This window comes from Phacochoerus africanus, chromosome 8 (genome assembly GCF_016906955.1).
Source record: "Phacochoerus africanus isolate WHEZ1 chromosome 8, ROS_Pafr_v1, whole genome shotgun sequence".
Taxonomy (NCBI): Eukaryota; Metazoa; Chordata; class Mammalia; order Artiodactyla; family Suidae; genus Phacochoerus; species Phacochoerus africanus.
The window spans coordinates 106,225,430-106,242,850 of NC_062551.1; the positions used below are offsets into that span (position 1 = coordinate 106,225,430).

The following is a 17,421-nucleotide window of genomic DNA, read 5'->3' on the forward strand; positions in this document are numbered from 1 at the left end:
TCATGGCGTTAAGGAACCAGTAATAAGTGTTTCTTCTCTGTGGTATCTTTTGTCCTACCAGGGAAACCAGGTCCTTGCAGTACTCCTCAAAGTGTAGTTTATGAATCACTTGCAAAGACATCTCTGGTTTCTGGCCCCTCATCAGATCTGCTAAAGTGAATCTCTGGTGGCAGGCTCTAGGAATCTGCGTTTTTTAAACAGACTTCCTATGGGGTTTTTTTGTCTTTTGTCTTTTTAGGGCCACACCTGCAGTATATGCAGGTTCCCAGGCTAGGAGTTGAATTGCAGCTGTAGCCACCAGCCTACACCATAGCCACAGCAACGCCAGATCCTTAACCCACTCAGCAAGGCTAGGGATCACACCTGTGTCCTCATGGATACTAGTCAGGTTCATTAACCACTGAGCCATGACAGGGACTCCGTGGATGATTCTTATCTACACTGATGTTTGAGCACCGCTGCTCTGAATATCTGGTTGACCCCCCACCTGCACAGTCACCATGTGAACAGGCAAGCTTATGGAGAGGATGTAATAAGCTGTCTGCAGGGCCTCAGCCAAGCCGGAGCAAAGGATGTACAAGCCTAGGTTATGTTGTCTTCTAGGTGCTGCCAGGTTTCTCATTAAGGAGCTGTCATATCACAACCTGGAGCTGGAGAGGAACCGCTTGGAAGAGCTGGGCATTAAACGCCAGTGTGTCTGGCCTTTCATCGTTGTGATGGACGACTCGTGCGTCCTGTGGAACATCCACAGTGTTGAGCAGAGCGGGTAATGGTCCCTCCTAAGCAGTTCTAGAGCGTGACACAATGCCATTAGGGAAGAAAATAAGAGAGGTGCTGCTTTCCAGAACAGAATGGCTGCCCGTGAAACTACTCTCACTAGCACTTTGTGGTGGCTTGGGAATTCTTTAGACATTCAGTATGCTGTTAAATTCTTGGACCATTTCTGCATCACAGCTTTGGTTTGCTATTAAAGTCTGCTGAAAGACACTGTGGTTTATTTAGAAAGTTCACTGGCTTCTGAATCAGGAGACCTGCTTTTTTAGTCCCAACTGCTTCATAACTATCTGGATGAAAAGGAAGTTATTTCACCTCTGTCTCAATTCTATCACATGTAAAATTATGTCAAGGCCAAAATCAGTGTTCTCCTGGGGCAGCGGTGAGGGGATCCACGAGGACCATGCAATTATGCTAAACTGGACAAGTCCTCTGCAATAAATGGCCCCAAATGTTCACGTCCCCATGAAATACTGTGCCAGAGGGTCTCTAGCCCCTTCCAGCTCAGTATCGTGATTCTGTGCCCATTTCCCCTGTGGCTTTGAAGCCAGTGAGGTTTTCAGATAGTCCTTTATTCTCCCGTAATTATCAGTACTGCGAAATATGCTCGTGCTTCTAAGCTCTGGCTACCCCTTTGGTTACCCTGTTCATTACTCACTTTGAAATGGGCCGGATATCACGCTTTGCCTTTAAGTGATCAGCCCCAACCCCAGAAGGCAGCTTCCTTAGGTGAGCAGTGACAGGCAGCATGAAAGCTGGCTTGACATCCTTTTCCATTTCAGGCTAATAGGAAGTAAATCAGCTTATCGTATCCTTCACAGATACCAATGTGTGCGTGTTCTTCCTACCTGACCCTCTCTTCAGTAACACTGGTTTATCGCTCATATAAATTAACTCTACTTTTCACAGACAGCCTGTGGAAACAGGAGTTTCCAGTAAGAACGTGTCCTTGAAGAGTGTCTTGCAGCACATTGAAGCGACACCAAAAATCATCCACTACGCAATCCTGGGCATACAAAAGTGGAGCAGCAAACTGACTTCTCAGAGCCTCAAATCCCCATTCTCTAGGTGCCACGTGCACGACTTCATTCTCCTCAACATAGACTTGACTCAGAATGTGCAGTATGACTTCAACAGGTAATCCTGGCACCAACTGTTTCTGCCCAGGCAGCCTCTGTAGTGTTTATGCTCCTGTCTCTGTGTCTTTGAGAGACTGAGGCTCTCTTTATATGGACAGAGAAAGGGGGATCACAAGCCCCAAAAAGTACCCCTTCATCACCCTTCAAACTGACCCAGACCCTTAAGAATAGATGCTGCAATGTCACATGCTTAGGAAAACATATCTTGGCCATCTCATTATTCAACAAGAACTGAAACACAGAAAATACTGTGATACCAACATATGTCAGTGTGGACCCATAAATCCATTCAAGATTAACCTTTCATCTACCCTCAGAACTCAAAAGGTAATTACTTCCTCAAATGTTAGCAAGACCCTGAGATCTGGATCCTGTAGGGAAAGCCCAGCTAGCCATGGCCGTGCCTCCTGAATAAATTATGTCCACATTCTGGAAAGTCTGAAATGGCCATAAAGTCCCTCTTATGTCAACCCCCACCCCTATAGCTATTAGGATATTCTGTAGTTAATTCACTTCTGTGTTTTAAATTTGGCCGATACTTCACCGGTTCACAGCCAGGATTTTAAAACTGTGGGGGCAGCTCTACACTTCTGTCCCACAAGAGTGCACAGAATGTGCTGTCCAGCTTCAGTTCAGGAACACCTGAGGCACTGCAGAACGTCCGGGACCTGTCACCTCACCTTCCCCTTCCTGAGTGGCTGGAAGACCCAAATCGGAGGTTCAAAGGCCAGTGTTAGGAGAGCCGGCTCCACGAGGGGAAAAGGCTGCTTCTGCTTGAGGCTGTATCCTGACTTCTGCCACACATTTCCCTGTGTGTAATCATGCTTGAGATGTGACAGGTAGTCAAGACAACCTATCTTTGTGATTATAATTTAGGTATTTCTGTGAAGATGTTGACTTTAACCTGAGAACAAACAGTAGTGGCCTGCTCATCTGCCGCTTTAATAACTTCAGTCTCATGAAGAAGCAAGTTCAGGTTGGAGGGCAAAGGGACTTTATCATTAAACCAAAGATCATGGTAAGTTTCCAAGCTTGAGTCTACTATTGAAAATAAGACAATGATCTCATTAGTATCTTCATTATTAGGTACTGGCATTAAGCACTTGCCACTTGTAGTAGTTTCCCTTACTTTGGACTCAGATAGAGCCAAACATCAATTTTGGATTTTTTTGTTTTGTTTTTGGCTGCACCCACAGCATGTGTAAGTTCCCGGGCCAGAAACTTGCACCACAGCAGCAACCCAAGCCACTGCAGTGAGCACACCCAATCCTTAACCCACAAGAGAACTCCCAAACCTGGATTTTGAAAACTTAAGAAAATTACCTTTCTTTAGACTTAAGGCTTAACTCCATCAAGGGGCATTCAACATTCTTGAACTGGCAAAGTTAACACTTGTACATTCTTCATGTAACACATCAGAGAAATATAAATCAAGACGCTCATGTGGTCTTTTGCCAGTTTTTTTTTTTGCAGATCAAAACCTGTTAAGGGTTAATTCCATGGGCCTACCCTCTTCTGTTTAAGATATTCACTGGTATCTAATCATTTAAAGCAATCATTCTAAGCTCCCCAGTGGAGCTTAGAAACCTCTCTGCTATGTTGTCTTTTTTTTTTGGGGGGGGGGGGATGGGATAGGATTTAACCCATCCACATCCAGCTGAGCTGCAAGAGGCTTCCTCTTGGCCCTCACAGTGTACCTACTAAATGTACTTTCAAAGCCACCTACTTTGCATTTGCTCCTGCCCTTGATGTGCCCAGGTGATGTTACATCCAACTGCACTATTTCCAAGGGAAGAAAATTTTGGTAGTTCCTGTCATGGCACAGCGGAAACAAATCTAAGAACCATGAGGTTACGGGTTCGATCCTGGCCTTGCTCAGTGGGTCGGGGGATCCAGCATTGCCTTGAGCTGTGGTGTATGTTGCAGATGCGGCTTGGATCTGGCATTGCTGTGGCCGGGGTGTAGGCCGGCAGCTGTAGCTCCAATTGGACCCTAGCCTGGGAACCTCCATATGCCACGCACGGGTGTGGTCCTAAAAAGACAAAAGAAAAAAAATTTCGGAACCCAAGAATGACAGGCTTACATTTGAGCCCAACACCTGTCACTGTGCTACTGCCATTCTTTGGGACTGTTGGGATGCAATGCAGTGTTTCCTTGCCAGTTTCACACAGAGACCAACACGTTGCCCATGACCATCTTGGTTCTGATTTCAGGTGTCAGAGAGCCTAGCACCTATCTTGCCCCTGCAGTATGTCTGTGCTCCAGACAGCGAACATACGCTACTGGCAGCCCCTGCACAGTTTCTCCTGGAGAAGTTCCTTCAGCATGCCTCGTACAAACTCTTCCCCAAAGCCATCCAGAACTTCAGGAGTCCCGTGTTGGCCATCGACTGCTACCTTAACATTGGGCCTGAGGTAAAGAAGGGGCTGGTGCTGTGCCTGACCTGTTCCATCCAGTTCTTTCCCATTTTGGATCCCGTTTGAAAGCCTAAGTGGAAGACAGACAAGGAGCAGAGTACACATTGGGGGTGATGGCACCCCCCATACACACCTATTCCCCTCCCCGGCCATAAGCCCATGGACCCTGCAAGCTAGCTCAGATCAGCTGCCCTGAGACGCCCACCTCGGTGACCTGAGGCAGAAATGGTTACTTGCTTCTCCCTCATGACATGAAGCAGACAGACCACAACTGCATGACATTTCTCTGTGAGACCGAGTTCTTCAGAGGCACCAGGGCTCTAGGCACTGTTTTAGGGGATGAGAGGAGCTCAATGACTGCTGAACAATTCAGGGGATCATGGGAGACCTTTTAGCTCCCACTCCTGGACTTTCTGCTTTTCTATTGTTTCTTTCTTTTTTTTTTTTCTTTTTTTTTCTTTTTGCCTATTCTAGGGCCGCTCCCACAGCATGTGGAGGTTCCCAGGCTAGGGGTCCAGTCGGAGCTGTAGCCACTGGCCTATGCCAGAGCCATAGCAACACGGGATCCGAGCTGCGTCTGTGACCTACACCACAGCTCACGGCAATGCCGGATCATTAACCCACTGAGCAAGGCCAGGGATCGAACCCGCAAGCTCATGGTTCCTAGTCGGATTCGTTAACCACTGAGCCACAACGGGAACTCCGTGTCTTTTTAGGGCCGCACCTATGGCATATGGAGGTTCCCAGGCTAGGGGTCCAATCAGAGCTCCAGCTGCCAGCCTACACCACAGCCACAGCAATACCAGATCCTTAACCCACTGAGCGAGGCCAGGGATCAAACCTGCAACCTCATGGTTCCTAATTGGATTCATTTCTGCTGCGCTACGATGGGAACTCCCTCATTTATTTTTCATTCTTTCCCCACTCTCCTCTGTCTCAAGTTCTCTATCAGTTTTTTCATTTGCCACTTGTACCTTTAGGCTTCTGACCACTGGTGACCTTCAAGATTTTAAGAACTTCTTCCACTAGGCTTCCCCATAGGATTATTTTTAATTTTTTCTTCTGTTTTACCCTATTTATTAACATATCTTCCTCAAAGAATTAAAATAGAGGATACACAGAAAGAAAGCAAAGGAGTTCCTGTTGTGGCTCAACAGTAACGAACCCTGGCCTCGTTCAGTGGGTCAATGATCCAGTGTAGTCGGCAGCTACAGTTCTGATTCAACACCTACCCTGGGAACTTCCATGTGCTGCAGGTGAAACCCTAAAAAGAAAAAGAAAATGACTTGCAATGGAAACATAACATTTTTATCACTGTTTCCTTCCAGGATTTTTTTTTTTTTTTAGGTATATGTTGACAAACACAACCTCCTAAGACTAAAATCCAACTGTATTCAATTTTCAAAACTCGTTTTTAAAATTGAACAGTGTAAACATTTTACATTCTCAATCTTACAATATCTCAGTAATCTGCACAGCAGGTTGGACAGTGAATTGCAGTTTTAGGAGCAGAAGGAACCTTAAAAACCATCAGATGTAAAAACTCCCTTTGGGACAGACATCCACGTAAGTTATACGTGTCTGACTCAGGTCTCCCAAGGCTGTCACTCCAGAATCCAGGGCTGCAGATGTCTGACAACACAGTCTCCAGACCACTGCTACTAACAGCACCTACACTCATTATGCACCTACTAAGTGGTTTCTATTATCCATTTTATTCACAAAACAGTTCTATGGACAGGCACTGCTATTACCTCTACAGAGACTTGCTCGGTGTCCTCTAAAATAGAGGAACCATATTTGAACATGAACAGTCTGGCGCACACAGTAAGCCACTACACCATTCTCAAACTCTAACTATCCTACACTTACTTAGCTGCAGTTTTTGTAAGTTATCTTTTGTACACACAAACCACGTAGAGCTAAAAATTTACATCCATGTACTACTGTGTGAAGCTTCTACCCAACTAAAAATTTACATATATCTAAATGAAACACTTACTAAAAATTTTTAATCTCATCAATAAGGTGATCTGAAAATTTAATCTTTCCTAAGTCTGACTTTTTGTGGAAGGTAGTTTTTAAACTTTTTCATCTTATAAAGACTATTAGGGAGTTCTCTTCATGACACAGCAGAAACAAATCCAACTAGGATCCATGAAGATGTGGGTTCGATCCCTGGCCTCACTTAGTGGATCAGGTTCAGGGAGCTACTGTGAGCTGCGGTGTAGGTCACAGAAGTGGCTCGGATCCTGTGTTCCTGTGGCTGTGGTGTAGGCCGGCAACTGCAGCTCCGATTAGACCCCTGGCCTGGGAACCTCCATATGCCACAGACGCAGCCTGGGAAAAAAAAAAGTGTTTCCTTTACCTGACCCTGAAATGAACAATTACTCATTCAGCTAAAGATGCAAAAGTTTCACTTGCTTTTGAAATGCTTGTGCTATTTCTGCTTGCTGATTCCAGGTGGCCATATGCTACGTCAGCTCCCGACCCCACTCCAGCAATGTCAACTGTGAAGGGGTGTGTTTCAGTGGACTCCTCTTGTACCTCTGTGACTCTTTTGTAGGTGCTGATCTTCTTAAGAAATTTAAGTTTCTAAAAGGTAAATCAAATTTAGTATCTTGCTTGTGAATGCTATCAGTTCCCACTGCACAAAATACAGAGGTGAAAGATAAAAAAGAACACTTTAACAATCATTTTGCCCGTAAACTGTATACTTTGCTTTAAACCAGGGCCACTGATTAGTTTGTTTTGTTTAAACAGGGGAGTTAGACTAAATGCAGATTAAGACAGTCAGATTGGAGTTCCCTTCGTGGCTCAGTGATTAACGAACCCGACTAGGAAGTATGCAGGTTCCCTCCCTGGCCTCGCTCAGTGGGTTAAGGATCCAGCGTTGCTGTGAGCTGTGGTGTAGGTTGCAGACGCAGCTTGGATCCCACATGGGATCTAGCATAGAGTGGTAGAAGCAGAGGATGCTGCTAAATATCCTAAAACAAAACAGCCCCCACAATATTATCATCTAGTCTGCAGTGCTGAGGTTGAGAGCCCCTGCTCTAGAGGGACACAGGAGACGTTATGACATGGGTTTTAAGAGTGGTCACCACAAGGGAAGGGAGGATGCTGTTGGGAGGTTTGTCACTTTACGCTCTTTTAAACTTCTGAATTTGTAACAATACTGTTTATTGAAAATAATAATTCTGATTGGTTACTTTATGTCGGCTGTCACATGTTGGTTTAGGTGATATAATCAGAGGGAGATAGTAAGACTCTGTATCACTTCAATCCCTGAGCGTAAGACACATTTCTGCTCTTCTCCTGAAGGTGCTACCCTCTGTGTCATCTGCCAAGACAGAAGTTCCTTACGCCAAACAATTGTCCGCTTAGAGCTGGAGGATGAGTGGCAGTTCCGCCTCCGGGACGAGTTTCAAACCGCTAACAGCAGTGACGACAAGCCCCTCTACTTTCTTACTGGACGTCACGTATGAGCTTTTGAAGAGACCAAAACTAGCAAAGGGATGCCTAGGTGGGGTGGGGCACAATTATTTGAGATTTTTTTTCCTTTAAAGTACAATCACTGTGGAGCAAAGTGCAACATATTTGTCTATTCTCCAAAGAACCCCTCACATATGACCCAGGTCTTTGGGGGCATCACTCTCCTTCAGTTCCAATTTCAGGACCTTAAATTCAGGTTAACTCCACCCAGGTAGTTATGCAATTATGTAAGCCAGGGTCTGCCCATGGGAGCCTGAGGAGATGCTTTGGAGAAGCAACATGGAGTCTGAATTATTTTTTCTACTACGCTAGGTTGGGGGAAACTGACTCGGCATTAGCCAGCCTGAATGTGTTACATGAGACTCACGCCGTTGGTGTGGATTCATTGAAGATTAACGTTTGAGGCCAGAACCCTCAGTTTCTCTTCAGATCTGTACTTTGGTACAGTATTACTCAGGGGTCTGAAAATGATAGAATGTAGAAGATACTTGTATTTAAAAAAAAAAAAAAGAAGTAGCTTTGTCTTTCTCTGTGCAGTGTTAGTTTTAAGATTTATAATCTTATATGTATTGAAACGTTTGGCAAAATTTCCACAGGAGTAAAAAGTTTACTATTTAAACTGAACAAATTAGTAAATGCAGAGCAGGCATTATGTGTATTTAAGCAGCTTCTCTTGGCTGAAGTTCTTTTGCTTTATCCATTCTTTAAAAACATTTCCAGTCTCTTAAGCACACCAAATCTATGAGAATAGGGAACAGGGATTAATCTTGTACATGGAGAACCTGACTCGGTAGATGAGCCAATTAAGCAGCTTTCAGCAGTCACCCACATCCAACCTGTTTGGTTGGAATTAAGCAGTGGGCACCAGCAGAGCTAAGTGGCAGGCAGGCTAAGGATTTGTGTGGAGTGGAACTAGTGTATTTCCTTTCCAAGACTAAAGCAACCTTTCCTTTAAAAGATACACTGAATGAACATTAGCTGCCTTATACTGATAATACCATAGAAATTGCTGAATGGGAAACAGAGCCATAGAAAGAGAGAGGCTGTTTTACTTAATCCTACCAGTGATGTAGGATTGACTCATTAAAATCAACAGTAGGAGGCATAAGTTTCTACACATTTCTTAGCTCATTATTTTAATCAAAAACATTTTTTAAAAAATTCTAGAACAAAGTAAGTCTATTGGAAGTTTACTCTAAATTACTCCAATTCTCATCATTAAATAATCTTGACATTTTTCTCACTAGCCCATTTTATCCCCACTTAAAACGGCCCTTTTTACTTGAATCTTATTTGTGGCCCAAACTACTGAGAGGGGCCTACTAAGCCCGTGTTTACTTAGAACAAATAGTGTTAACTGACCAGCTTTATTAGTTTGTGATAAGGAGGCATTTACAGCTAGTGAAAGATGGAATGTACTAATCTGAAGATGGTTTCAGATCTCTTGATTTTAATGTAACTATTCATGATGCTTTATATGTATCTTGAACAATTCCTTTAAACCCCATTTTTAATTGACTTTCAGAGAGGACCTGCTTTCTATATGCTTTAAAAATACTCCTTAATTTTAAGCACAACAGAATTTCTGGCAAAGAGGTATGTTCTGAAGCAGGCGAATTTAGATAAGAATGTATTTCAGTTGTTCCTGTTTATTGAAAAGGCCCAATGCAGATAACATCAAGAAACCCACCATCTGTGCAATAATATTTACTATATAGAGCAAAAAAAAAAAAAAAAGCTTGAAATAATCTTAAAACAGTTGTACCTGAGGCAGATGGCTTTTCAGTGTTTCTTCTGGCTTTATGACTTCACAGTCTAAGGAAAAACAAATTTTTTTTAAAGTAGTTACTTTAGCTACAGGGAGTCCATATTAGGTAAGGCTGTACTCTGAAAAGATAAAGTGATTATGATCTCTTAAATACTACTTAACTCTGAGGAAGAGAAATGCCAGAATAAAGCCCAAAGACCATCCCAAAAATGGTGGAGAATTCAAATTGACCTGCCTATTCTTTTCAATGTCTATCTTACCAAGGTTTGGGTCTTTTAAAACCAGCAGTTTAAAATCATCAGTATAACTCTTTTAAAGAATGTTAGGTCCTTCTCCTTTAAGGATAAAATTGCACAAGCACAGGACACCATGCTTAGTACTACATACCCTGGCGTGTCCCACTTCGAGCCTTGCCATCCCGGAGAATACTGTGGTGTGAATGTGCTCACTAGGCCTGCATAATAATTGACCTGGAGACCTGTTGAACCTGGCCATGATACGACAGTTCACACAGGTCAATACTGAATGTAAACTAAAATTACAATGAGAATTGTTGTATTCAATTTTTTTGGCTGTAATTTATGCAATTGCTTTTTTGTGATTTTTAGAAAAGGAGGCACCTGTATTACTTTATTACTGTAAAATTTTCTTAACCAAAATTTGGTGAATTTCACTAGCCAGTCTACCTCACATTTTGTTTATGATTCTAAATTGTCTTAAGTTGTGTCTACAGTATGTTCTTGTCCTTTCATTTGATTTTTGTGAATGTATTAAAATTCTCTCCCATCCTCCAAAAAAAGAAAGTTTGTTTTCTTTAAGTTTCTGGTATGTTCAAAAATGGAATGAGCTCCCAAGTCTGGCACTGTCCAAGAAAGGCTGGAAGTCCACTTGTCACAGGTTGGATGACTCTAAGATTGTACTATTCTAGCCTAACAGTCCAAGAAAGGGCTAAATAAATCTCTAGCTTATATACAAAGACATGTATAAAGTATCCACACACTACACCCACTTGTGGAGTGCCACATAATTACAGACAAGAGATCCAGAAATGATCATTAAAGAAACATATTCATGGTACATCCCCAATATTTTATAGATGGCAACTACACTCACCCTGGTGTCCCGAAAAGCAAAATTTTGGGATGGTAGAAATGTGTAGTATTACATAAGGTGTTACTCTCCAATTTCCTTTTTTTTTTTTTTGGCCTCGCCTGCAGCATACAGAAGTTTCCAGGCCTGTACCACAGTAGTGACAATGCCAATCTTTAACCCACTGAGCCATGAAGGAACCCTTCCAACTTATTTTACCAACTTTTGAGAATAAATTATTCCCCCCCCCAAAAAATGCTTTTCAGTTCTATCATATCAAGAGTGCTAAAATAGTTGTTTTTCTCGTGGCACAGCGTGTTAAGGACCTGGTGTTGTCTCTGAAGCGGCTCAGGTTGCTCAGGGTTTTGTTCCCTGGCCTGGGAACTTCCACATGCCATAAGCATGGCCAAAATAAAAAAGTGCTAAAATAATAGACTTTGATATAGAACCATAAAAACATTCTTCAGGGCCAAAGGCCCCTGGCTGGTACATTAGGAGGGGCAACAAATTTTAAGTATGATGACAGATTCAGGAGCAAGGAGAAACTGCCGGTGTTCCAGTGCATACTCCAAAGCAGCTGCCTTAGAAAGACTGCTAACTATGAAACTCTGACTGCTATACCTTCATAGTCAACCACGAACAGGTGAACAACATCCAAAGAACATTCTTCAGGCTTGTCTTCAGTCGTGGAAACTGGCCCTTAAACTCCCTCTAGGTCTAAGAATACTGATAAAACAATGAAACCCTGTGCTTCCCTGAAAAAAACTTACTAAATATGACTTCAGAGGAGTTCCCTCTGTGGTGCAGCAAGTTACGGATCCTGTGTTGCTGCAGCTGTCACACAGGCTGCAGCTGCAGCTTGGATTTCATCCCTGGCCCAGGAACTTCCATATGCCATAGATGCAGCACCCACCCCCCTCAAAAAAGGAAAAAAAATGAAGGGAAGGACCTCTGAGGTTAAGTACAAATAAGTTAAGGAAAGCTCTATGGTTGACTTTTCAACAACACAGCTTTCAGCTACACAGGTCCACTGACATGCAGACCCCCTCCCCCTCCAAAAAAAAGTATGTACTACAGTTCAAGATCCATGGTTGGTTAAATCCACAGATTGAAAGGGCTAATATGAAGAACTGATTGTAAAGTTACACCTGATTTTCAACTGTGGGGGGGGGGTTGGCGCCCCTAGCCCCTACGTTGTTCAAAGGTCAGCTGTACTTTAGTGACTATGACAGCAGATGCATTAAGTTGAAAGAAAGAGCAACATAAATAAGTTTTCTTACCACTTCTTTGTTGTTATAAAATGCAATCTTCCCTTTATCTGCCAGAAAGCCCAAGAGCCATGAGAACAGGTGGAAGCTGTATGTATGTCTACCGTCACTACCCCAAAAATCAGTTTAGTCACCTTAATCCCTGTGAAATACAGCTAGGCAGAAACATGGCTGTATTCCTACCCAGACCCTTAGCTGGGCAGCCATGCAAAGTAAGCAACAACAATTAAAATATCACTGCATGTCTACTGTACTTAGTGCTCTTTTGCTAGTCATACTCTTAGTAGATATACCAAGTTCACTCCTGCATGTTATGAACTGATAAAATAGTGATTTTTATAATGATTACAAAATGAAATAAAACCATTGTATGCCCATGCAGATAAAGGCAAAACCCATTAGATCTTGTGGTCCTGTCTACACTTTTGGTTCCTATAATGCCTATATCCTAGACATTTTATGATGGAACTACTATTCAAGGGTAGCTGAAAGAAAATTTATAGGCACCTTTATGTAATCAGCAATTAGAGAATCAACCTCTTTGGACAATGGTAGCCATTGGTGTTTACTCACTGTACCCACTAGTGCCTCCACCATTCTGTAGACTGCTCTTCTTTTTCTATCACCACTCCAGCCCTCACTTGCGGTGTGATGGTGTTGACGGTTCTGGGTCTCGGGTTCCACCACTCTCTCCTGGTTCTTCCTTGCACACGTGTTCTCAGATGTTCTTTGAGATCTTAAAAGACAGTGTTCCACACAACTCTCTCCTACGCTCTCGTTTTATAAACCCCAGGGTGGCTATCTCTTCTAAATCTTCAAATAACGAAACCAACAATTTTCCTTAGTTCAAACTTTTCCCACACTCTAGATCTATGTTTAGTTATACACCAAATAGATATCTCCATTTGGAGATTCTAGAACTACCTTAAAATTGTAACCAAAACTGAGCTCTCATCCTTCCCCATACAATCTTCCCAACATAATTTTCAACACACCCTTTTCAGTCAGTCTGCCCACTCAGTTACCCAAATCAAAATTACCGGAGTTCCCGTCGTGGCTCAGTGGTTAACGAATCCAACCAGGAACCACGAGGTTGCAGGTTTGATCCCTCGCCTTGCTCAGTGGGTTAAGGATGCGGCATTGCCTTCAGCTATGGTGTACATCACAGATGCAGCTTGAATCCCTGCATTGCTATGGCTCTGGCGTAGGCTGGCAGCAACAGCTCCAATTAGACCTCTAGCCTGGGAACCTCCATATCCCTCAGGTGCGGCCCTAGAAAAGAAAAAGACAAAAAAAAAATTACTCTAGATACTCCATCATGATCCTTCTCTGGTCAGTTATCAACTTCATCAATTCCTAAATTTTATCTTCTCCAAGTCTGACTCCTCATCTTCACCCACAGATCATAGATAGCATCAGTCTTCAACATCTTTCACCAAGACTGCTACTACAGTCTCTGAAGTATCTTTTCAGTTCCAGTTTCCTCACTTGACAACTCTACCTCATGGGGCTGCCACAATAATTAAAAAAAAAAAAAAAAAAAAGAGTTCCTGTCGTGGCACGCAGAAATGAATCGGACTAGGAACCATGAGTTTGAGGGTTCAATTCCTGACCTCGCTCCGTGGGTTAAGGATCCCGCATTGCTGTGAGCTGTGGGGTAGGTCACAGATGGGGCTCAGATCCGGTGTTGCCGTGGCTGTGGTGTAGGCTGGCAGCAACAGCTCTGATTAGACCCCTAGCCTGGGAACCTCTGTATGCTGCAGGGGCAGCTCTAAAAGGACAAAATAAATAAATAAATAAATAAATAATCCATCACTAAATATAAGGTATGACACATGGCACTCAAATGTTAGACATTATTAATAATTCTATTATTTCTATTCCTAGAGAAACAGCTAGACTGTAAAAGTTATTGAGGGGCTGTGTCTTTAATATAAACATGAAAATACTGTTTTCCTAGTAATGGTAACCTTTAAACCAACCAATAAATACATCCTCTCTAACCCCAACTCCCCTTGAGACTACCAAGTTTGGCTCCCAAAAGAGGCATACTATTTATTGCTTTATGAAAACTGGGGCCATATTATGACATTGACAGTATCTAGAATATTTACACTACACCCGAAAAACTTCACCATGTTTTTAAAAAATTACAGTTCCTGACAGGCAAATAATGAGACCAGGGATGACTAGAAGAGTCTCAAGCCCAAAGGGAAAAGCAGTGTCAAGAGTCAGACCATCATGATGAACCTGAGGACAATGGTTACACTGACTAATCATCCCAGCTTACAAGAGCAGAGTCTTACACCACTCTATTAATTTTAAAAGCACACTTAGGGGGATAATATATATAGAGGATAACATATACATATATCCATCTGCAAATCTTAGTTTAAAAGCCCTAATTTTTACCTGCTTTTAATTTCAGCTCATAAAATTACTCTATGTTAAACCATAGTGGTGCTTCTTTCTTGGGCCATGGTTGTTTCTTTGGAAACCAGAAAATTCTCACGTTAGGACCTTGTCTACTGAGATGTCACCGACATACTAATCCTTTGGCAAACTCATGAAAACCACCTTTTAAGAAGCCAGTATTTTAATCGTATTTCAAGGTAGCAAACCTAACAAACTCCCTGAAAAAAACACAATAACAACACACCATTATCACATTTATCACTTAGAAAAAGCTATCAAGTATTTTATTATTTTATTCTACAATTATATACAGGTCATAAAAGGCCACAGCAGTTTTTCAACATATAAACCCTTTAAAAGTAGAGGGCACTATGAAGGATAGACAAGTATCAAAATGAAGTCCAGTAATGAGGACATATACGCAGTGTAGTATTTCTGAGGAGTAACAAGCAGATACCAAGTCAATCATATTTAGCTTACAACTATTCCACAGGGTTTTTTATCAGACTCTTTGGGATTTGTTAACACCCTAAGTGTGCCAAATTTTCATTTATTTTAAAAAGTAAAACCAGAACAAAAGAATAATAAACTAAAGGGTCCCATTCTAATTCTAGTCATTTATAGCTCTCCAAAAAGGAAAGCCTCAGTTCTTTCCCACCTTCCAGTTCTTGCTGCCATCAGAATAGGAAAGAGTAAAATGGAAGAAAAAGCTCAATACTTCAAATTCTTCCTTGCTAATGGAGCTTTCCTTTTTTGTAAGAATTTCTTTAAAGTGTACTTCAGGCCCTTTAAGAATTAGCTGTGAATTCCTAAATATGTAATATCATACCCTCCTTTATTAATGATGCAAAAACACTGGTTTCCACTCTGGGAAAATACAATCTTTACAACTATAACTGGTATCAGCAGATCAATATAAAAAAATACAGTACCAAGCTACACTGGTATATTTCCATAATTAAGAACTTCAAAATATACTTATCACTGAGACCATAGTCCTTGCATTAAGTTTTCAGTCCACTATGAACAATTATCTGCTGCATGTAAACATGTCTAAATAACTATAGATAAAATACATCAATCATAAATTTCTGTAAAAGATAATAAAATATCTTCTTTAAAAAACAAAAACAACAATAAGCAATTACTGCATTTTTTCCAATTTTATGAAAATGGAACAACCTTATGGTTGTTGCCAGTCCTGAGTTCATTGTAATAAAAATGGCCCTAGTTCCTGGTTAAAGACAGCAACCAATCCATTCTCTTCAGTAGATGTCTTCTGATACTGTAGGCATGAATTTATTTTAGGTGCTATTTTGTCCATTAATAAAATTATATACCAGAAACTGACCGGTGCCACAGTACTGTGTTGCAAACAGTTTTCCATCTGGAGTAGGATCTGAGAAAGCAATTTCTTCTTTACTCAAATATGAGCCATATATAAAGTTACTCCTATTTAAAAAAAAAAAAACGAAAAGGGAGGGGGTGGAAAAGGGTAAAAAAAAAGGTGTTATTATTTTTAATCATTACAATTAGACCTGTCAAATACAATTTAAACAGAAAAACTTTTGACATAATGATTTATATTCTAGAAACTGTTAAAAATCACTGTTTTAGGGACTTCCCATCATGGATCAGCAGAAACGATCTGACTAGTAAATGTGAGGACACAGGTTCAATCCCTAGCCTCACCCAGCAGGTTATGGATCTGGCATTGTGGTGAGCTGTGGTGTAGGTGGCAGACACGGCTCAGATCCTATAGCTATAGGTGAGCAGCTATAGCTCTGATTGGACCCCTAGCCTGGGAACCTTCACAGGCCACAGGTGCAGCCCTAAAAAAGACAAGAAAAAAAAAATCATTATTTTATAAAAGCAACAATGGTTTTAAAAACATTTATTGAACCCCTTTTCATGATAAAAATACTCAACAACTCTGCGCCATACAATCCAGCAATCCCACTCCTTGGCATATATTGAGACAAAGATATAATTCAAAAAGATACATGTGCCCCTATGTTCATAGCAGCTCTATTTACAATAGCCAAGACAAGGAAACAACCTAAATGTCTAGCGACGGAAGAATGTACAAAGAAGGTGTAGTATGTATATGTATGTACATATATACATATACATACAGGGCAATTTGACAAGCAAAAGAAAAAGAAGCCACACTGGAAAAGAAGTAAAATTATCTCTTTTTACAGATGACATAATCTTTTATACACAAAAATCCTAAGTAATTCACAAAAGAATGATTACATCTAATAAAATTAGTTAAAAAGGCTGCAGGATATAAGACCAATATTAAAAATTAATTATGATTCTACACACTTGCAACGAATAATTCAAAATGAAATTTAGAAAAGTACATTTGGAGTTCCCATGTCACTTGGCAGTTAGCAAACCCGACTAGCATCCCTGAGAATGTGGGTTTGATCCCTGGCCTTGCTCAGTGGGTTAAGGATCTGGTGTTGCAGTGAGCTGTCGTGTAGGTCACAGATGCGGCTTGGATCCTGCGTTGCTGTGGCTTTGGAGTAGGCTGGCAGCTAGCTGCAGCTCTGATTCAACCCCTAGCCTGGGAATCTCCATATGCTGCGGGTGTGGTCCTAAAAGACAAAAAAAAAAAAGAAGAAAAGAAAAGTCCATTTACAGTAACAGTGAAAGAGTAATAAATACATAGGATTAAATTTAATAAAGAGGTGTAAGACCTGGAGTTCCTGCTGTGGTGCAGTAAGTTATGAATCCAACTGCAGGAGTTCCCTTCATCACTCAGCAGTTAGGCTGGCAGCTGTAGCTCTGATTTGATCCCTAGCCTGGGAACCTCCATATGCCATGGGTCCAGCCCTAAAAAGACAAAAGACCAAAAAAGAAAGAAAGAAAGGTCCTTAATAAATGGTGCTGGAACAACTGGATATCCACATGCAGAAGAATGAAGCTGGATCCTGCCTCACATCATATACAAAAATTTATTAAAAATTTATTTAAAAATTTATTTAAAATTTATTTAAATATAAGAACTAAAATTACAAATTATTGAAAGAAAATGTGTGGCCCTGGAT

General features: G+C 41.4%; 2 protein-coding genes across 4 annotated transcripts in view; one reads left to right on the forward strand and one right to left on the reverse strand.

Moving 5' to 3' along the window:
- Window positions 1-7,815, forward strand: part of GREB1L (GREB1 like retinoic acid receptor coactivator) — a 268,658-nt gene extending 260,843 nt beyond the window's left edge. Inside the window, exons 29-34 of the mRNA XM_047793881.1 lie at window positions 604-766; window positions 1,684-1,911; window positions 2,790-2,931; window positions 4,127-4,327; window positions 6,794-6,932; window positions 7,652-7,815. Coding sequence (XP_047649837.1) covers window positions 604-766; window positions 1,684-1,911; window positions 2,790-2,931; window positions 4,127-4,327; window positions 6,794-6,932; window positions 7,652-7,815 — 1,037 coding nt within the window. The remainder of the gene's footprint in view (window positions 1-603; window positions 767-1,683; window positions 1,912-2,789; window positions 2,932-4,126; window positions 4,328-6,793; window positions 6,933-7,651) is intronic.
- Window positions 7,816-14,608: 6,793 nt separating this feature from the next.
- ESCO1 (establishment of sister chromatid cohesion N-acetyltransferase 1) overlaps window positions 14,609-17,421 on the reverse strand; it is a 90,258-nt gene continuing 87,445 nt past the window's right edge. For all 3 annotated transcript variants that reach the window (XM_047793885.1, XM_047793884.1, XM_047793882.1), the window contains one exon: window positions 14,609-15,814. In XM_047793885.1, coding sequence (XP_047649841.1) covers window positions 15,667-15,814 — 148 coding nt within the window. In that variant the 3' untranslated portion in view covers window positions 14,609-15,666. The remainder of the gene's footprint in view (window positions 15,815-17,421) is intronic.